The sequence below is a fragment of the Pelophylax lessonae genome (genome assembly GCF_965119305.1).
Source record: "Pelophylax lessonae genome assembly, chromosome: 4".
NCBI classification, from domain to species: Eukaryota; Metazoa; Chordata; class Amphibia; order Anura; family Ranidae; genus Pelophylax; species Pelophylax lessonae.
Window position 1 is genome coordinate 104,073,114 of NC_138771.1, and position 13,916 is coordinate 104,087,029.

At 43.5% G+C, this 13,916-nt stretch overlaps 1 protein-coding gene across 1 annotated transcript in view; it reads left to right on the top strand.

Moving 5' to 3' along the window:
- LOC309552534 (uncharacterized protein) overlaps positions 1–13,916 on the top strand; it is a gene marked incomplete at its 3' end in the record, with an annotated part of 156,437 nt that overhangs the window by 100,508 nt on the left and 42,013 nt on the right. The window contains exon 4 of the mRNA XM_082253490.1: positions 12,805–13,068. Coding sequence (XP_082109616.1) covers positions 12,805–13,068 — 264 coding nt within the window. The remainder of the gene's footprint in view (positions 1–12,804; positions 13,069–13,916) is intronic.

The following is a 13,916-nucleotide window of genomic DNA, read 5'->3' on the forward strand; positions in this document are numbered from 1 at the left end:
CACCACCTCAACCTCCCTCCTACTCCATATGGGCCTCGTCCTTCACAGATGAAGAACATTGTTTTATTTTTCTGTTTTTTTTGATGTTTTAAGTTATTTCCCTATCCACATTTGTTTGTAGAGCACTTGCCATGCTCTTACCTACGTTTTGCTGCCATTTGCAGCACTCTAGCCCTTTCCATTGGTGTTTTAGAGCCATTTTAGTGCCTGAAAGTTCGGGTCCCCATTGACTTCAATGGGGTTCGGTGTCCGGGTAAAGTTCGGAAAAAGTCCGTGACACGGTGTAACGCTCCTGCGTTTTACGTATGATGTGGATTTTCAGCTGCAGAAATATTCCACTTCAGTAGTCATGTAGAGAAACGCTGAGACACCATTCCCAACTCTCAATGACTCATCATGTGTGGATGATCTCAATTCAGCAAGTAAATACACACACTCAATAAGATGTTTCCTAGAGTGACTTATGTATATAGTAACACAGTGATGATAGGCTGAAGAGACAGGTTGGGTAGAGATGGTAGATGACAGACACTTGAAAGGAAATGTTCTTGAAAGTAAGATAGTAGCAGATGGGATGCAGATAGGTTTAGCAATCATGTATGGTAGTAGATGACAGAGTAGCAGGTGGACATACAAGAGAGATCAACCCAGTGCAAGAACAGGTGGTAGTAGGCTCAAGAGCTAGCAATCTTAGATAATGCAGATGTAGTAATAGTCCTTAGTATGCAGAGCTAGATAGTGTAAGCTTTAGTATAAAGGTTATAGAGGTTTCCCCTGTGGGGTACTTATCACTAATAGCAATGTAGCAGAGGAGAGGTTCGGCAAGAGCGGATGATCCGGTAGCGGGATACAGGGATCAGCGCAGCGTGGTTCCGACAGCGAGGTATGCTTGCAAGCATGTGAGCTTCAAGACAGGTTAGCATCAAGGCACAAAGCAGTTTGAACGAACACATGTGAGTGAGAGCCGGCGATCTAAATAGCCATCCAGTCCGGCGCTCAGTGATGACAGCATCAGTCTTAAAGGTGTATGCGCACCTTACCAAAAGAGAATGGTGGGGCGCATACACTTATGAAAGAGTAATTAGGGTACCCAAGGTACCAGAACATTACACACGGACCCGGACTTTTTTTTCAAGCTCGGCCGAACCCGCCGAACACGGACATCCAGGTGTCCGCTCAACTCTACCCATGAGGAAGATCAAGAAATGATATGCAAGTGTCATAAGTCATAACATGGCACGGAGGTGGTGAAAGCAGTGATGACTGAAGCAACTGGAATCGGGTGTTACCTGATGGTGACATACTAAAAAAGGTGTGATGCGTGCATGATGATGCGAGATAGAAAGGGACCAAGACAACCGGTACATAGCATACCGAGGTGACTTTTAGGACGTATGTGGAGGGCCAGTGGTGATAAATGTAATGACTGGCCAATAGTGCCTATGGGCAAAGCTGGAGTGGCGTCTGTGATGACTACATGAATGGCGGAGCCGTGGAGTAAAACACATGGAAGAACCTGCAACCTGGCAGTAGTACCTGATACCGGTATTGAAGGACATGTCATGATCCTGGAGAAATGAGGCAATCAGTAAATGGAAAAAAAAAAAAACAGAGGCAGCAACAATGACCCCCTAAGTATTGAAACAGCATGCCATGGGTGCCAGGGAGCAGGAAACACATATACCAGAGTGATATGCTTAGTGAGCCCCCCCCCGGTACCCTCCCCCCCACCTTTCCCTCCTGAACCCCAGACACCAACCCCCCCCTCCTGACAGAGGGGGTAGATTTAAATTTTGATAATGAAGATAATGCCTGTGATGAGAGCCATGTCCTGAATGAGAGGCAGGCAGGCGGGTAGGAAGGCAGACCAACCCCCCCCCGAAGGAGTCCATGCCCAATGACTGGTGCCCCCAGTGAGGGAGAGAGCCGTGGCCTTAATTGAGAGGCAGGCAAGGTAGTGCATCAAGCCCCCCCCCCTCGAGCCCCGAAGGTACCTGACTCAGCTGACGCAGCCTGCCCGTCTGCACGAGCAGGAGAAAAGGAGAGATGCGGCGGCGGAGGTGCTGGCGATGTCTCGGCGTTCTCCGGCTCGACCACAAGTTCGGTACACGAGGCGGAAGTTCCGGGCGGGTGTCAGGTGAAGGACTGAGACACTTGACTGAGCGAGCAGCAGTCCGGTGTAGGGGAGGGGCTATAAAGCCCGCTAGCTCCTCCCACAAATACCGGCCTGCGGCCGAACACTTATTAGACCGATGGCTGCTATGCCTCCTATTCCCCCAGCCGCCGTTCTTGGTACATCCGATCTATAGTTCTGTTTTCCAGCCAGCAGGGGTGTATTTTCATCCCTGCTTGATGCAGTGGACTGACCAGGAATACCAGACTTAGTTTTAGTATTATAAAAAAATAGCTTAATGTGAATAACTTTTGGTGTGATTTACCAAATGATCCTAAATTTTCAGAATATGTTGGAATAGACAGACTCTTTTATTGTGCCAAGTTTGGGGGGAAATTGGTTCACATCTAAGCTCTTTTTTGTATGTTAAGCCACATTAAGCTTCCCAAAAAAAGAGCTTAATGTCCCCAGTTTTCCACGTGGGAGATCAAAATCGATGAAACCTCCAGGATAGCTTGGGGAAGTGCAGAACTTGGGCTGTGCAAAGTTTCAAGAGAATTGATTGAGGTTTAGGTACATTATGATACGTTAAGCTCTTTTCACATTAAGCTGTTTACATTAAAACTTTTAGTATTGTAAAAAAATAGCTTAATGTGAATAACTTTTGGTGTGATTTACCAAATGATCTGAAATCTTCAGAATATGTTGGAATTGATAGACTCTTCTATTGTGCCAAGTTTGGGGGAAATTGGTTCACATCTAAGCTCTTTTTTGTACATTTAGCCACATTAAGCTCCCAAAAAAAGAGCTTAATGTCCCCAGTTTTCTACGTGGGAGACCAAAATCGATGAAACCTCCAGGATAGCTTAGGGAAGTGCAGAACTTAGGCTGTACAAATTTTGAAGACAATTGGTTGAGGTATAGGCACATTTTAGTATGTTAAGCTCTTTTCACATTAAGCTGTGGACATTAAACGTTTTAGTATTGTAAAAAAAACATAGCTTAATGTGAATAACTTTTGGTGGGATTTACCAAATGAGTTAAAATTTTCAGACTATCTTAGCATCAATAGAGTCTTCTATCGTGTGAAGTTTGGGGGAAATTGGTTAACATCTAAGCTCTTTTTTGTACGTTAAGCCACATTAAGCTCCCCAAAAAACAAGCTTAATGTCCCTTGTTTGCCTCCTGGAAGACCAAAATACATGAAACTTCTAGGATATATTAGGAAAGTTAAAAACTTAGTCTGTGCAAAGATTCAGGTCAATTGAATATGGTTTAGGCACTTTATTACACATTAAGCTACATTAAGCCATTTTCACATTAAATGTTTTAGTATTTCCTCTTACAAACTTCCATAGCTGATAATTGTCATTGTTCAGCTTGGCCACTGAGAGTTTAAGTTTGGAGTTTCTGGCCATTTTTCTCTCCTTTATATATGAACAGTCTTAATTGTCTATAGGAGATGCCACTGGAAACCTTCCTTATGTCGATCTCCACATCAGTTACACTGTCTCCCATTGGAGGCTTTGTTCTGCCTGGGCCACACCTGGTCATAAGACTTTATCCTGATCCTGGGCCCACAACCTGTTGCAGAGTGCGATCACTGGGTGCAGTGGAGTCTATTCAGATCAGACATTGTGGAGTAACAGGAACTGGCTTCTTTATTGGAACATAACCACAGATAGCAAAGATGTCACTTTCTCATTGTAAGAAAAACACAGACAGGAAAAGGTAACCAACAAGTACAGTACAATGTACAGGAAATTACAACACATCATAGAAAATGCATAGCATATCACTGAGCATTAGCGACATCTAGTCCTGCGTGGCTCCGAAATGTGGAAATTTGCTGTAACTATGTGATCACTGGTTAAAGCTGCTACACATGGACACAATGCTGGATAGAGTGAGGAAAGTATAAAGGGGGGTGAGGTGGCAATACTGCTACCTAAACATTTTTTACCTTAATGCAGGGAATGCATTAAAGTGGTTGTAAAGGCATTCTATGCACTAACATAAAAAGCCTACTGAAAGCAGCTCCCCCCTCAGCCCCCCTAATAGTTACTATTCTGTCTCTAGGACAGAGAGCTAAAACCTCCTGCTCCAAAAACTTCAGATATCATATTTCTTTGATCTCAAATTTATTAGAACATGCCAGGTGAAACCTACAAATTGATAAAACAGACATCAATCAGTACAAAATTGCAATAGACACGGAGGAGGAGGAAGTTAAATCCTCTTCCACTTTGAATTATGGGCAGGGCCAGGGAGTCACAGTCGTGACATCACTGGTTGCTAGACGCCAGGCAGTTCTAGCAACCAGTGGCCAATAGAGTCTCGGGTGGAGGTGGGGGTGGCTATTTTGCCGCCCCCCCCCCTGCAAAAGTGCCACCCTAGGCCTGGGCCTTGTCAGCCTAGGCCAAAATACAGCACTGGTTGTGACTGAGGTAGAAACCTAAAGGCGGATTTCCTGATCCTTGTCTATCAATTAAATCAAATGTGGCAATGTCATTAGTGTTGCAGTTGGGACTGCGCAGAAAGGTGGGACCTGTGAACCATGAAGTACTTTCAAGACTGCAACAGATCTGGTTGCTAGGTCTGCATGATTGCAGTCTGTAGGCACAAATTGCCATTGTTCTTGGCGGGTGGACCTCCTTATCCTTAACACTCTGTTATTGACATAGACATAGAAATGCCTAGTTTCATTGTAGATATAACCCAGAACTACTTTACTGTCTGTGTAAAACTCAGCTTCTTGAATTTCTATGTTTGTCTCTGTTGCAATTAGTTGCAATTAGCTCTATAGCCAATACTGCAGCACAAAGTTCCAATCTAGGTATGGTGTGTTCGGGGAGTGGCGCAAGTTTTGCTTTACCCATTACAAACCCTATGTGGCATTGTCCTTTATTGTCTATGGTTTTGAGGTAAGCAGCAATTTTATTTACCAGAAGCATCGGAAAACACACAAAGTCTTTGCATCTGAACTTCTGTAGATGACACGGGGGCATATGGGCATGGAACTTTGAGGCTAGATAGAGCTGTTAAACAAAGAAAAATAGGTGTGCTAAGTAAATTGGAAAATGGACTGCTGTAACAAAATAAACCCCGAACACTGGGTGCAAGAAAAAAAGTGTATAAGAAATAAGTGCGCTGTCAAAACAAATGAAGATAAAGTCTTCACCTGTGTGAACAAAAACAAAGTAGCTACATAACCCAAAACATTCAAAAACAAATAACACAAGATAATGTGCCAATATAATCTCTTCACATAGATATATGTAACAAAAATACAAACTCTTCAAACAGTGAGTGAAAGTTGAAAAACCAAAATTACACTTATTAAAAAACCGAGGTATCTAGTTATTGTAACATGGGGGGCCATTAGCTCAGTGGCAGATGCGTTTCTCTAATGATTCACTGTAGTCAGGACTGTAGTTTAAGGGCATGGCAGCCCATTTTTATTAAAAGGCAAACATAAATAGTCTGTAACATAGGTTTTCTTACGCAGGGGTTCTTCTCCAGTCAATACAAAACTGAAAATACCAGCCCACCTGGCTCTCTCACTCTCATGCATTTTTGCTTAGCAGTACCTCTGCACTTTATGCTGGTCTCCAGATCATGGACTTTATGAAGCAGACAGCTTCACTGTGGTCTTTGTCCTCAGGCCGTCTCCTGTCTCCTCAGACACACACACACACACATGCTCTGGCTACCACCGGCAGCCACTGACTCCCGGAGAGTATTGGAGTCCTCCTGACTCCCCACGAACAGACCTCCTGTCTTTTGGATGAAGCAGTCTCCAACTGGGAGTCCTGATGTCTTCCTAAACCTTCATTATAAGGGCTGTGTGCACCTGAGCACACACCCTGCTGGTCATCAACAAAACATGGACACAGAGTTGGAGATTCCATCCCTCCCAAGACACTATGAAATCTCCAAACTACAGAGCCCCATCCAGGTATACCAAAACCTGGAGAAAGCTGCAAAAGCAGTTTTATCCACTGAACATCTATGCTCTGTAGTCCTGCACAGAGCAAATGTGCACACTCTGTGTCCTTTAAATCAGTGGTTCTCAACCCTGGCCTACAGGGCCCACTAACAGGCCAGGTTTGCAAGATAACTGAAATACATCCCAGGTGATATCATTTGCTGCTCAGTGATTGCAGTACTCTAGTCTGCATCTCCCCAAGGTAATACTTAAAATCTGGCCTGTTAGTGGGCCCTGAGGACCGGAGTTGAGGACCACTGCTTTAAATGACCATTTTCACCATGACAGAGTCTTGACCTGTCACATTATATTCTCTAATATTGTAGGGGTGATAAAAAAAACCCCACAGATGTTCATAAAAAATGAATCTGAATAATAATAATGAATAAAAATAATAAAAATTGTCCCTCCCTCAAGCTTGTAAATCACCCAAAGTCTGATTGTGAATCCAAAGGAAAAAATTCCTCCTTTCCAACCAAATCCAACTTAATAGTGACACCCACTATAGCAATTCACTGAGGAGCTTCATGACAATCCCATCCAGCAAGAAGAATGCATCCCGCTTACCAGATAGTAGTAGCGGGATAGCTTGTAACAATGCACGCTGGTCTCACACGGTTTTCCGACTAATGACAGCTCAACACCTGCTGATTGCTCCTTCGTGTCTCCTGGGACCAGCTGTCAGAACTCAGGACTGGACGGCTGAACACAAATTCAACACTCCCCAACTGCTGCAATCTTAATGATGAACGGCTGTGTCTCCTACTTCCTCTCGAATATTAACATCCCAGCGGGATGGATGTGACACATGTAGGAGGAAAAAAAAGGGACTGGATGGTGCATTATCCTTAAGATAAAACTTTTATTGGACAAAAAGGATCATAGTGAATGTAGACAAAAAGTCAAATGTATTAAAAAACACGGCCGCCTGCAGAACGGACCGTGTGGAGTCATGGTTGGGCTATAGCTATAGCTAGAGTTCTTTACCTCAGATGGTAACAGGTGCTGCAAAGCCTAAAGAATCATAAGGCTGTTTATGGTAGACAGGACACCTCTACGGGTGAAGGGCTTTTCTTCTGCATTTACTTGGAAGGTTAAAGTGTCAGATTTTAAATCCCAAAGCAAACCAAGGCTGCGTTGCATGGGAAGTAAGTCTGTGCCTAAATCTAAGTCCTTTAACTAGCTAGAATGTTCTTGGGCAGGAAAGGCTTCTCTAACTTCCCTACTGTTGAAAGCAATCTTATGGACTCTTAAGTTGGAGCAAGCAGGCATTGCCTGAGCTCTTTTGAGGAGACAGATTGCGGCTTCATTTTTGGGTAGTGATTTCAAGCAGTCATCCACATAAAAATCCTTGTCCACAAATTGTCTTACATCTAACCCACACAGTGACTCTCCAACTTTACCAGAGTGTCTGAGGCCATAAATAGCAACTGCAGGGGAAGGACTGTTGCCAAATATTTGCACCCTCATGCGGTATTCTGTGATGTCTCCAGAGGGGTTCTTGTCCCTGAACCAAAGGAACCTCAGAAAGTTTTGGTGTTCTTCTTTAACAAGAAAGCAATGAAACATTTGTTGTATGTCTGCCATGAATGCAACTGAATCTTTGCGGAAGCGGAGGAGTACTCCTAACAGTCTGTTGTTAAGGTCAGGGCCAAAGAGAGGAATATCATTTAGGGAGACACTCTTATGCTTGGCGCTGGAGTCGAACAGTACTCTGATCTGCCCTGGCTTCTTAGGGTGATAGACTCCAAATAAAGGTAAGTACCCGCATTCCTCTGAGTCTTTGAGGTTTGGGGCTATCTCAGCATGACCATTCTGGAATATTTTCTACATGAAGGAAAAGAAGTGTTCTCTCATCTCTGGATTTCTTTGAAGATTGTGCCTTAGGGAAGTGAAGTGTTTATATACTTGCTCCTTGTTTTAGGCAAACATCGTTTTTGTGGCCTAAAGGGAAGAGGTGCAACCCAGCTGTTAGACTCGTCTTTCTCCAATGCTCTTTTCCATAATTTCCTGGAAGAGCCTATCCTCAATGGGCATTGCTACCTGATTTTCCTCCTTTGCTCTCCTGGACACAGTGCATCCTAAGTCGTCTTGGTCACCGTCATAGGTATTGCTGCCACAGAGGGAACTTAGGAAAGGAGGAGATACAGGGTTGCTGTGTAGTAGCTCCTTTATGAGGATGTGATTTTTACAGGGCTGGAAAAGAGAAGAAGGGCGACCATTCTCTAGTTTACTAGTGAGCAGGTTTTTAACAGATGTCGGTTTATCTGCGCCCCTCCAGGCAAACATCACCTATAATGACCCATCCAAGATCAAGTTTTTGGGCATATGGGGCGTTGTGAGGACCATTGATCTGCTTTCTTGCAAGATATCCCTCCCTAGGAGTAAGATTATCTGAGCCTGATCATCTAGTTCTGGTATAAGATCTGCTATGTGATTCAGGTGAGTCTGGTGAACTGCTGCATCTGGTGTGGGGATATCAAATCTGTTGTCTGGGATCTGATTGCACTCTATTATGGTCGGTAAGGGTAGGCATGTCTTACCATCTATAGATTTGATTTGTAGGTCATCAGCTCTTCTCCCCGCCGTCTCCACTGTACCTGCACAGGTCCTAAGGGAGTAGGGACTGCTGGGGCCCTTAATGTTTAGAATGTCAAAAAACACAGATCTAGCTAGTGACTTATTACTCTCATCATCCAAGATGATGTAGAGCTTGACTGCTTTGTCTTTGAGTCCTTTTGGGTAAACTCTTACTAGACAGATTTTGTAACAGGATCTGCCACCTGTAATTCCTTTGCAGACTTCAGTGCACTGTGATGGGACAAAAATATATTAAACAATGCATATTTGTGCGATAAGTGCTTAATCGCTAAAGCATACATGAAAACAATTGTGAAGGGTTCCTTCCAAAAATTGTGAACTAAGTGAAATCTATAGATAAATAATTGAATAAATAAACGTAATTAATAAAACATAGATGGGACAATAGTAAATCAAACAATGCAATTTCATGCGATTAGGTGCTAAATCACTGAAGCATATGTAGCACTGCCCCCTCGAGAGCTGCTGAGAATTACACTTCTTGGGTCCCCTGGGTTACCATTACCAAATGACAATAGATAAAACGGCATTGAAAGTTCTTGGCTCGGTCAATAATCAGTCCAGGGCATGTTGTTTTGTGGTTTTATTTAGAACTGGGATAGGAGAAGGGATGAGTGGGATACTCCAACTAGTGACTATGCACAATTCTAAGGACAACTGACTGTAGGATGCGGCAAGGCAGCTGCTTCATCTTGCCACTGAAGTGAAGATAAGATTACTGCTCCTGCTTGAATACTCTCTTCAGGGTCAATAACTTGGCACCCCCTTTACTCTCACTACCTGTGTGCTGACACCCGTCCACTGACTCTAGCCACTAGAGTGGTCCCCTTCCTGGGCAGACCCTTTGGCAAGCTCCCCAGTGTACTCACGGACACTGTTTTTCCAGAGTCGCTCTGCCTTCACCTCCACAGTCAGCTTCCACTGGACCTCTGGGTTCAGCCACACTTCCTGGTCCACTAGACCAACTGCCTGTGACCACCAGCCACAGCAAACAGGAGGAGAGACAGCCGTCACCCTCCTCCTGGGACCTGGCTTCCCGCCCAAAGATGCCCTATTGCATTTGCCCTTTTAGAAGATATCCCAGGATGCACCACTGTTTGTGCCAACCCACTGGGGTAGTCATAAAAGCCTGTGTGTCACTGGCTGGGTTTCTTCCACTGTCCAACATGCTTCTCTATTGGATACAGTGGGGACACTCCCTCAGCCCAGATGAATCACACCCTGAGCACATGTAACAGGCATAACTACTGATCAGGCTCCCCTGATAAGCAGATGGAGCAGACTGCTTTTTACCTGCTAGCACCGACCTAGGAGGGTGCTACACATATATGGAATCAAATCTTTATTTTCCAAAAATGCAAAGACGTCCATAGTGCTACTAATAGGTGATAAGGTGATTTGACTACAATACAATAGGGGATCCTGTGAGCAACTATGCCTAAAAGACTGCAGCTTGCACTAATCACTCCCTAATCACTGAGTGTGAAAAATGAAATATAATCCAAAAAGTGCTGCACAGTGTGCTAAAAGGTGTACATGAAATTGTGAACTAAGTGAGATATATATATATATATATATATATATATTTTTTTTTTATAAATAAAATAATGAATAAATCATAGATGGGACAAAAATATGTCAAACAATGCAAATTCATGCGACAAGTGCTTAATTGCTAAAGCATATATGAAAACAATTGTGAAGGGTTCCCTCCAGAAACTGTGAACTAAGTAAAATATATAGATAAATAAATGAATAAATAAACGTAATTAATAAAACATAGATGGGACAATAGTAAGGCACCTTTCACACGAACGATTCGATCAGATCCGCCTGTCAGTTTTATAGGTGGACCTGATCGGATCCTCCATGCATCCCTATGGGGCAGCGGATGTCAGCAGAGACATCTCCGCTGACACCCGCTGCTATCCGGTTCCGATCCTGTCTGTGAAATCCAGACGGTTGGAAACCCTATTTTCTATCCGTCCAGCGGATCGGATGAGAACAGACAGGCGGTCCGTTCTCATCCGATTCCCCCATAGAGGACAGCGGGGCTCTGACAGCTCCGTCTCTGCACACGCTCCGTCATCCACCTGCTCAGCGGGGATCGGCGGATCGATCCCTGCTGAGCAGCACGGAGTGCGCTGGCGGAGGCGGACCGTGTGAAAGGAGCCTTAATCAAACAATGCAACTTCATGCGATTTGGTGGTAAATCACTGAAAGCATATATGGAATCAAATGTGAAGAGTCCTTTCCAAAAATGAATAATCAGACAGTCCCAATCACCAGTGATGGATTCAAAAATATAATAGTGGCTTGTCAGGTGCGTCACCTCCACTCTCGTGACTCCCAAAGGGTGGGTGCTCACCTCACTGAATGTGACCTTGCAATTAAGCTTGGTCCAAATTTGCAGATATACCCTCACAGGGTTGCGATGTGCAATCTCCTTTGTTCCATGTTGGAACCAGACTCCCAATATTAGGTGTATAACATCTGTTCTCTCGTGTAAGAGAAATAACAGACATCCATCGTGCAAATAACATCTGATGAAAACAACTTTATTAAAATAAGGAATTCCACTCACATGCTATGGGTGCTGGAGTGCACCACTCTATTTATGCAGAGTATGTTCAAATGGCATGGGATGACGGATGGCCGAGTTTCTGTATTATGCGATGCAGCGTTTTAGTCGCTGTGGTAAGCCTCCGATCACCGACACTCGCCTGGTCCCTCCCCTAGGGATCATAGTAAGTGCTCTGTGCTCATCCACCACCTGTGCTTTCCAGTCAGAATGTGAGGTGAGAGGCTGGAAAGCACAGGTGGTGGATGAGCACAGAGCACTTACTATGATCCCATATACACGCAATGGTGGATTTTATTGATTGATTTGATTGGATTTTCTGTTTATGGACTTTTACATTTATATATTTTGCACATGACTCAATTTTGTCACTGAGACACTTTATATGAATGCTTTTCATTTATGAATTTTATATCTATTGTGTCACTGTCTATATCCGGTGCAGCATTGTTTTGAATATTGAAATTTGAATAATTTGCACATTTTTTTATTTCACTGGGACACTTTATATGAATATCTTTTATGTATTTTACATCATATCGCGCTACTGTTTATATCTGGTGCAGCACTGTTTTTAAGATTTTCAATTCAAACTCAGTTAGCCAATCAGGAGAGAGGGGGGCGAGGGGGGACAAACTGCAGCTCTGTGTCTGAATGGTTACAAGGAGTTGCAGCTCGGCTCCGGTGTCCCCATAGCAAGCTACTTGCTGTGGGGACACTTTACAGAGGGGAGGGGCCAGGAGCACTGAAGAATGACCCGAGAAGAGGAGGATCGGGGCTGCCCTGTGCAAAACCACTACACGGGGCAGGTAAGTATAACATGTTTGTTACTTTAATAGAAAAAAAACTAGACTTTACAATCACTTTAAGGTAAACAATGTTAGGCTCTAGAACCCCTTTACTAAACTGATTAGGGGATTGGAGGACCTTAATTATGAAGAGCGCTTACAAGCACTTGATTTATTCTCCCTAGAAAGGAGACACCTGAGAGGGGACATGATAGCAATTTACAAATACCTCAACGGTGATCTCAAAATAGGAAAAAAACTGTTCAGTCACAATGAATGCATGGGGACACGAGGCCATACAATGTAATTAGAGGGGAAGAGATTTAACCTCAAGCTGCGCAGGGTTTTTTTTACAGTAAGGGCTACAAAACTGTGGAATTTTCTGCCACAAATGGTAGTAACTGTGGTGAGTATGGCTACTCTTAAAAGACTCTTGGACGTACATCTTAAGGATCAAAACATTCAGGTATATGGGAAATAATTACGTCAACACACACCTACACAGGTTGAACTGGATGGACTATAGTCTTTATTCAACCTTAACTACTATGTAACTATGTATGTAAGCATTTAGGGTTTATTGTACCCAACATATAGTGTTTTTACATTCTGCCTGAGGTGTATCAAAAGGAGCTTATCACAGATGAGTCCAGAAACGCTATATATATTTTCATATAAGTTCTGATCACAACAGAATCATTCACTGCAAAGTCACATTTATTCTATTTTACAGATCAGCCAGATGTTAGAATTGGAGGCACAGAGAAGTATGAAATTGAATGTGGAAATAAAAAGCAAGGAAGGGAGATTACCTGGTATACATATGGAAGTGTGGAGTATGGATTAGATGTATTTACCTCCGTGGCATCTGGGATGAAATATACAGTTCCAAGCAGTGGTGGAATATTTACCTGTACAACAAAGACAAATCAAAGCTCTGTGAATTCTAAGGATTTTTCTAATTCTCACAAAACAATTATAATCCCCCCAGCAAATGGTATGTACCACATTATTGGTTAGCCGGAATTGTATGTAGGATTAGTCTTCTTTATTGATGAACTTTTAAGGAATGGATATTAATAATTATATTTTTGTCTGTCTATCTGTTTTACGTGATTGGAGTATACTTGTCATAAAAGAAATGTATAGGATATCATTGTAATGCGGGTTGAATGGCTGTCATGCTGACCTTCTTGTATTAATACTTTGAAGCACTAATTCAGCATTCGTACTGACTTTTATAATATGTAGACTGGCTCCAGGTCAGACACTCCACAAATGATTGAAACCAGAAGGTTAACACAACACACAGCTTGCATTTTTAGAATGACGTTGGCAATCTTAGCCTCCATTTTTCTCAGAGGAAAGATTTACTGTAAATAAATCAGTTTCTCCTTCTTGTTTATGGGTCAATGACACACACATGAAAAAATAAGGAACATGTGGACTCATAACTGAATGCTTCACTGTAGTCATACCCAGTGCCGCTAATAAGGGGGGACCACCAGTCCTTCTGTAGGGGGCCCCGGGCACACAGGGGGGCCCTAACAGCACGGGGAATCGGTGCGGTTAGGCAGAGGGGCAGTTACAGAAGGAAGCCCTGTGCAGCTCCCTGCAGCAGCTGAAAGCCAGTTTCTTCCCCTCCTGCCAGCTTTCAGCTGCTGCAGGGAGAGACACAGACACAGGGCATCATTTCTGTAATTACTTCTCCAAACCCGATCCCCCTCCCTGTTCTGCCTGCTTTTGATGCCCCCCCCTCCGTGTGTCCTCCTTTTACTGTGCCACCCCCCCTCCTGCAGCGCTGCAGGCTTCCCTGTCCTGTAAAAAAAATACACATTTTTAAAA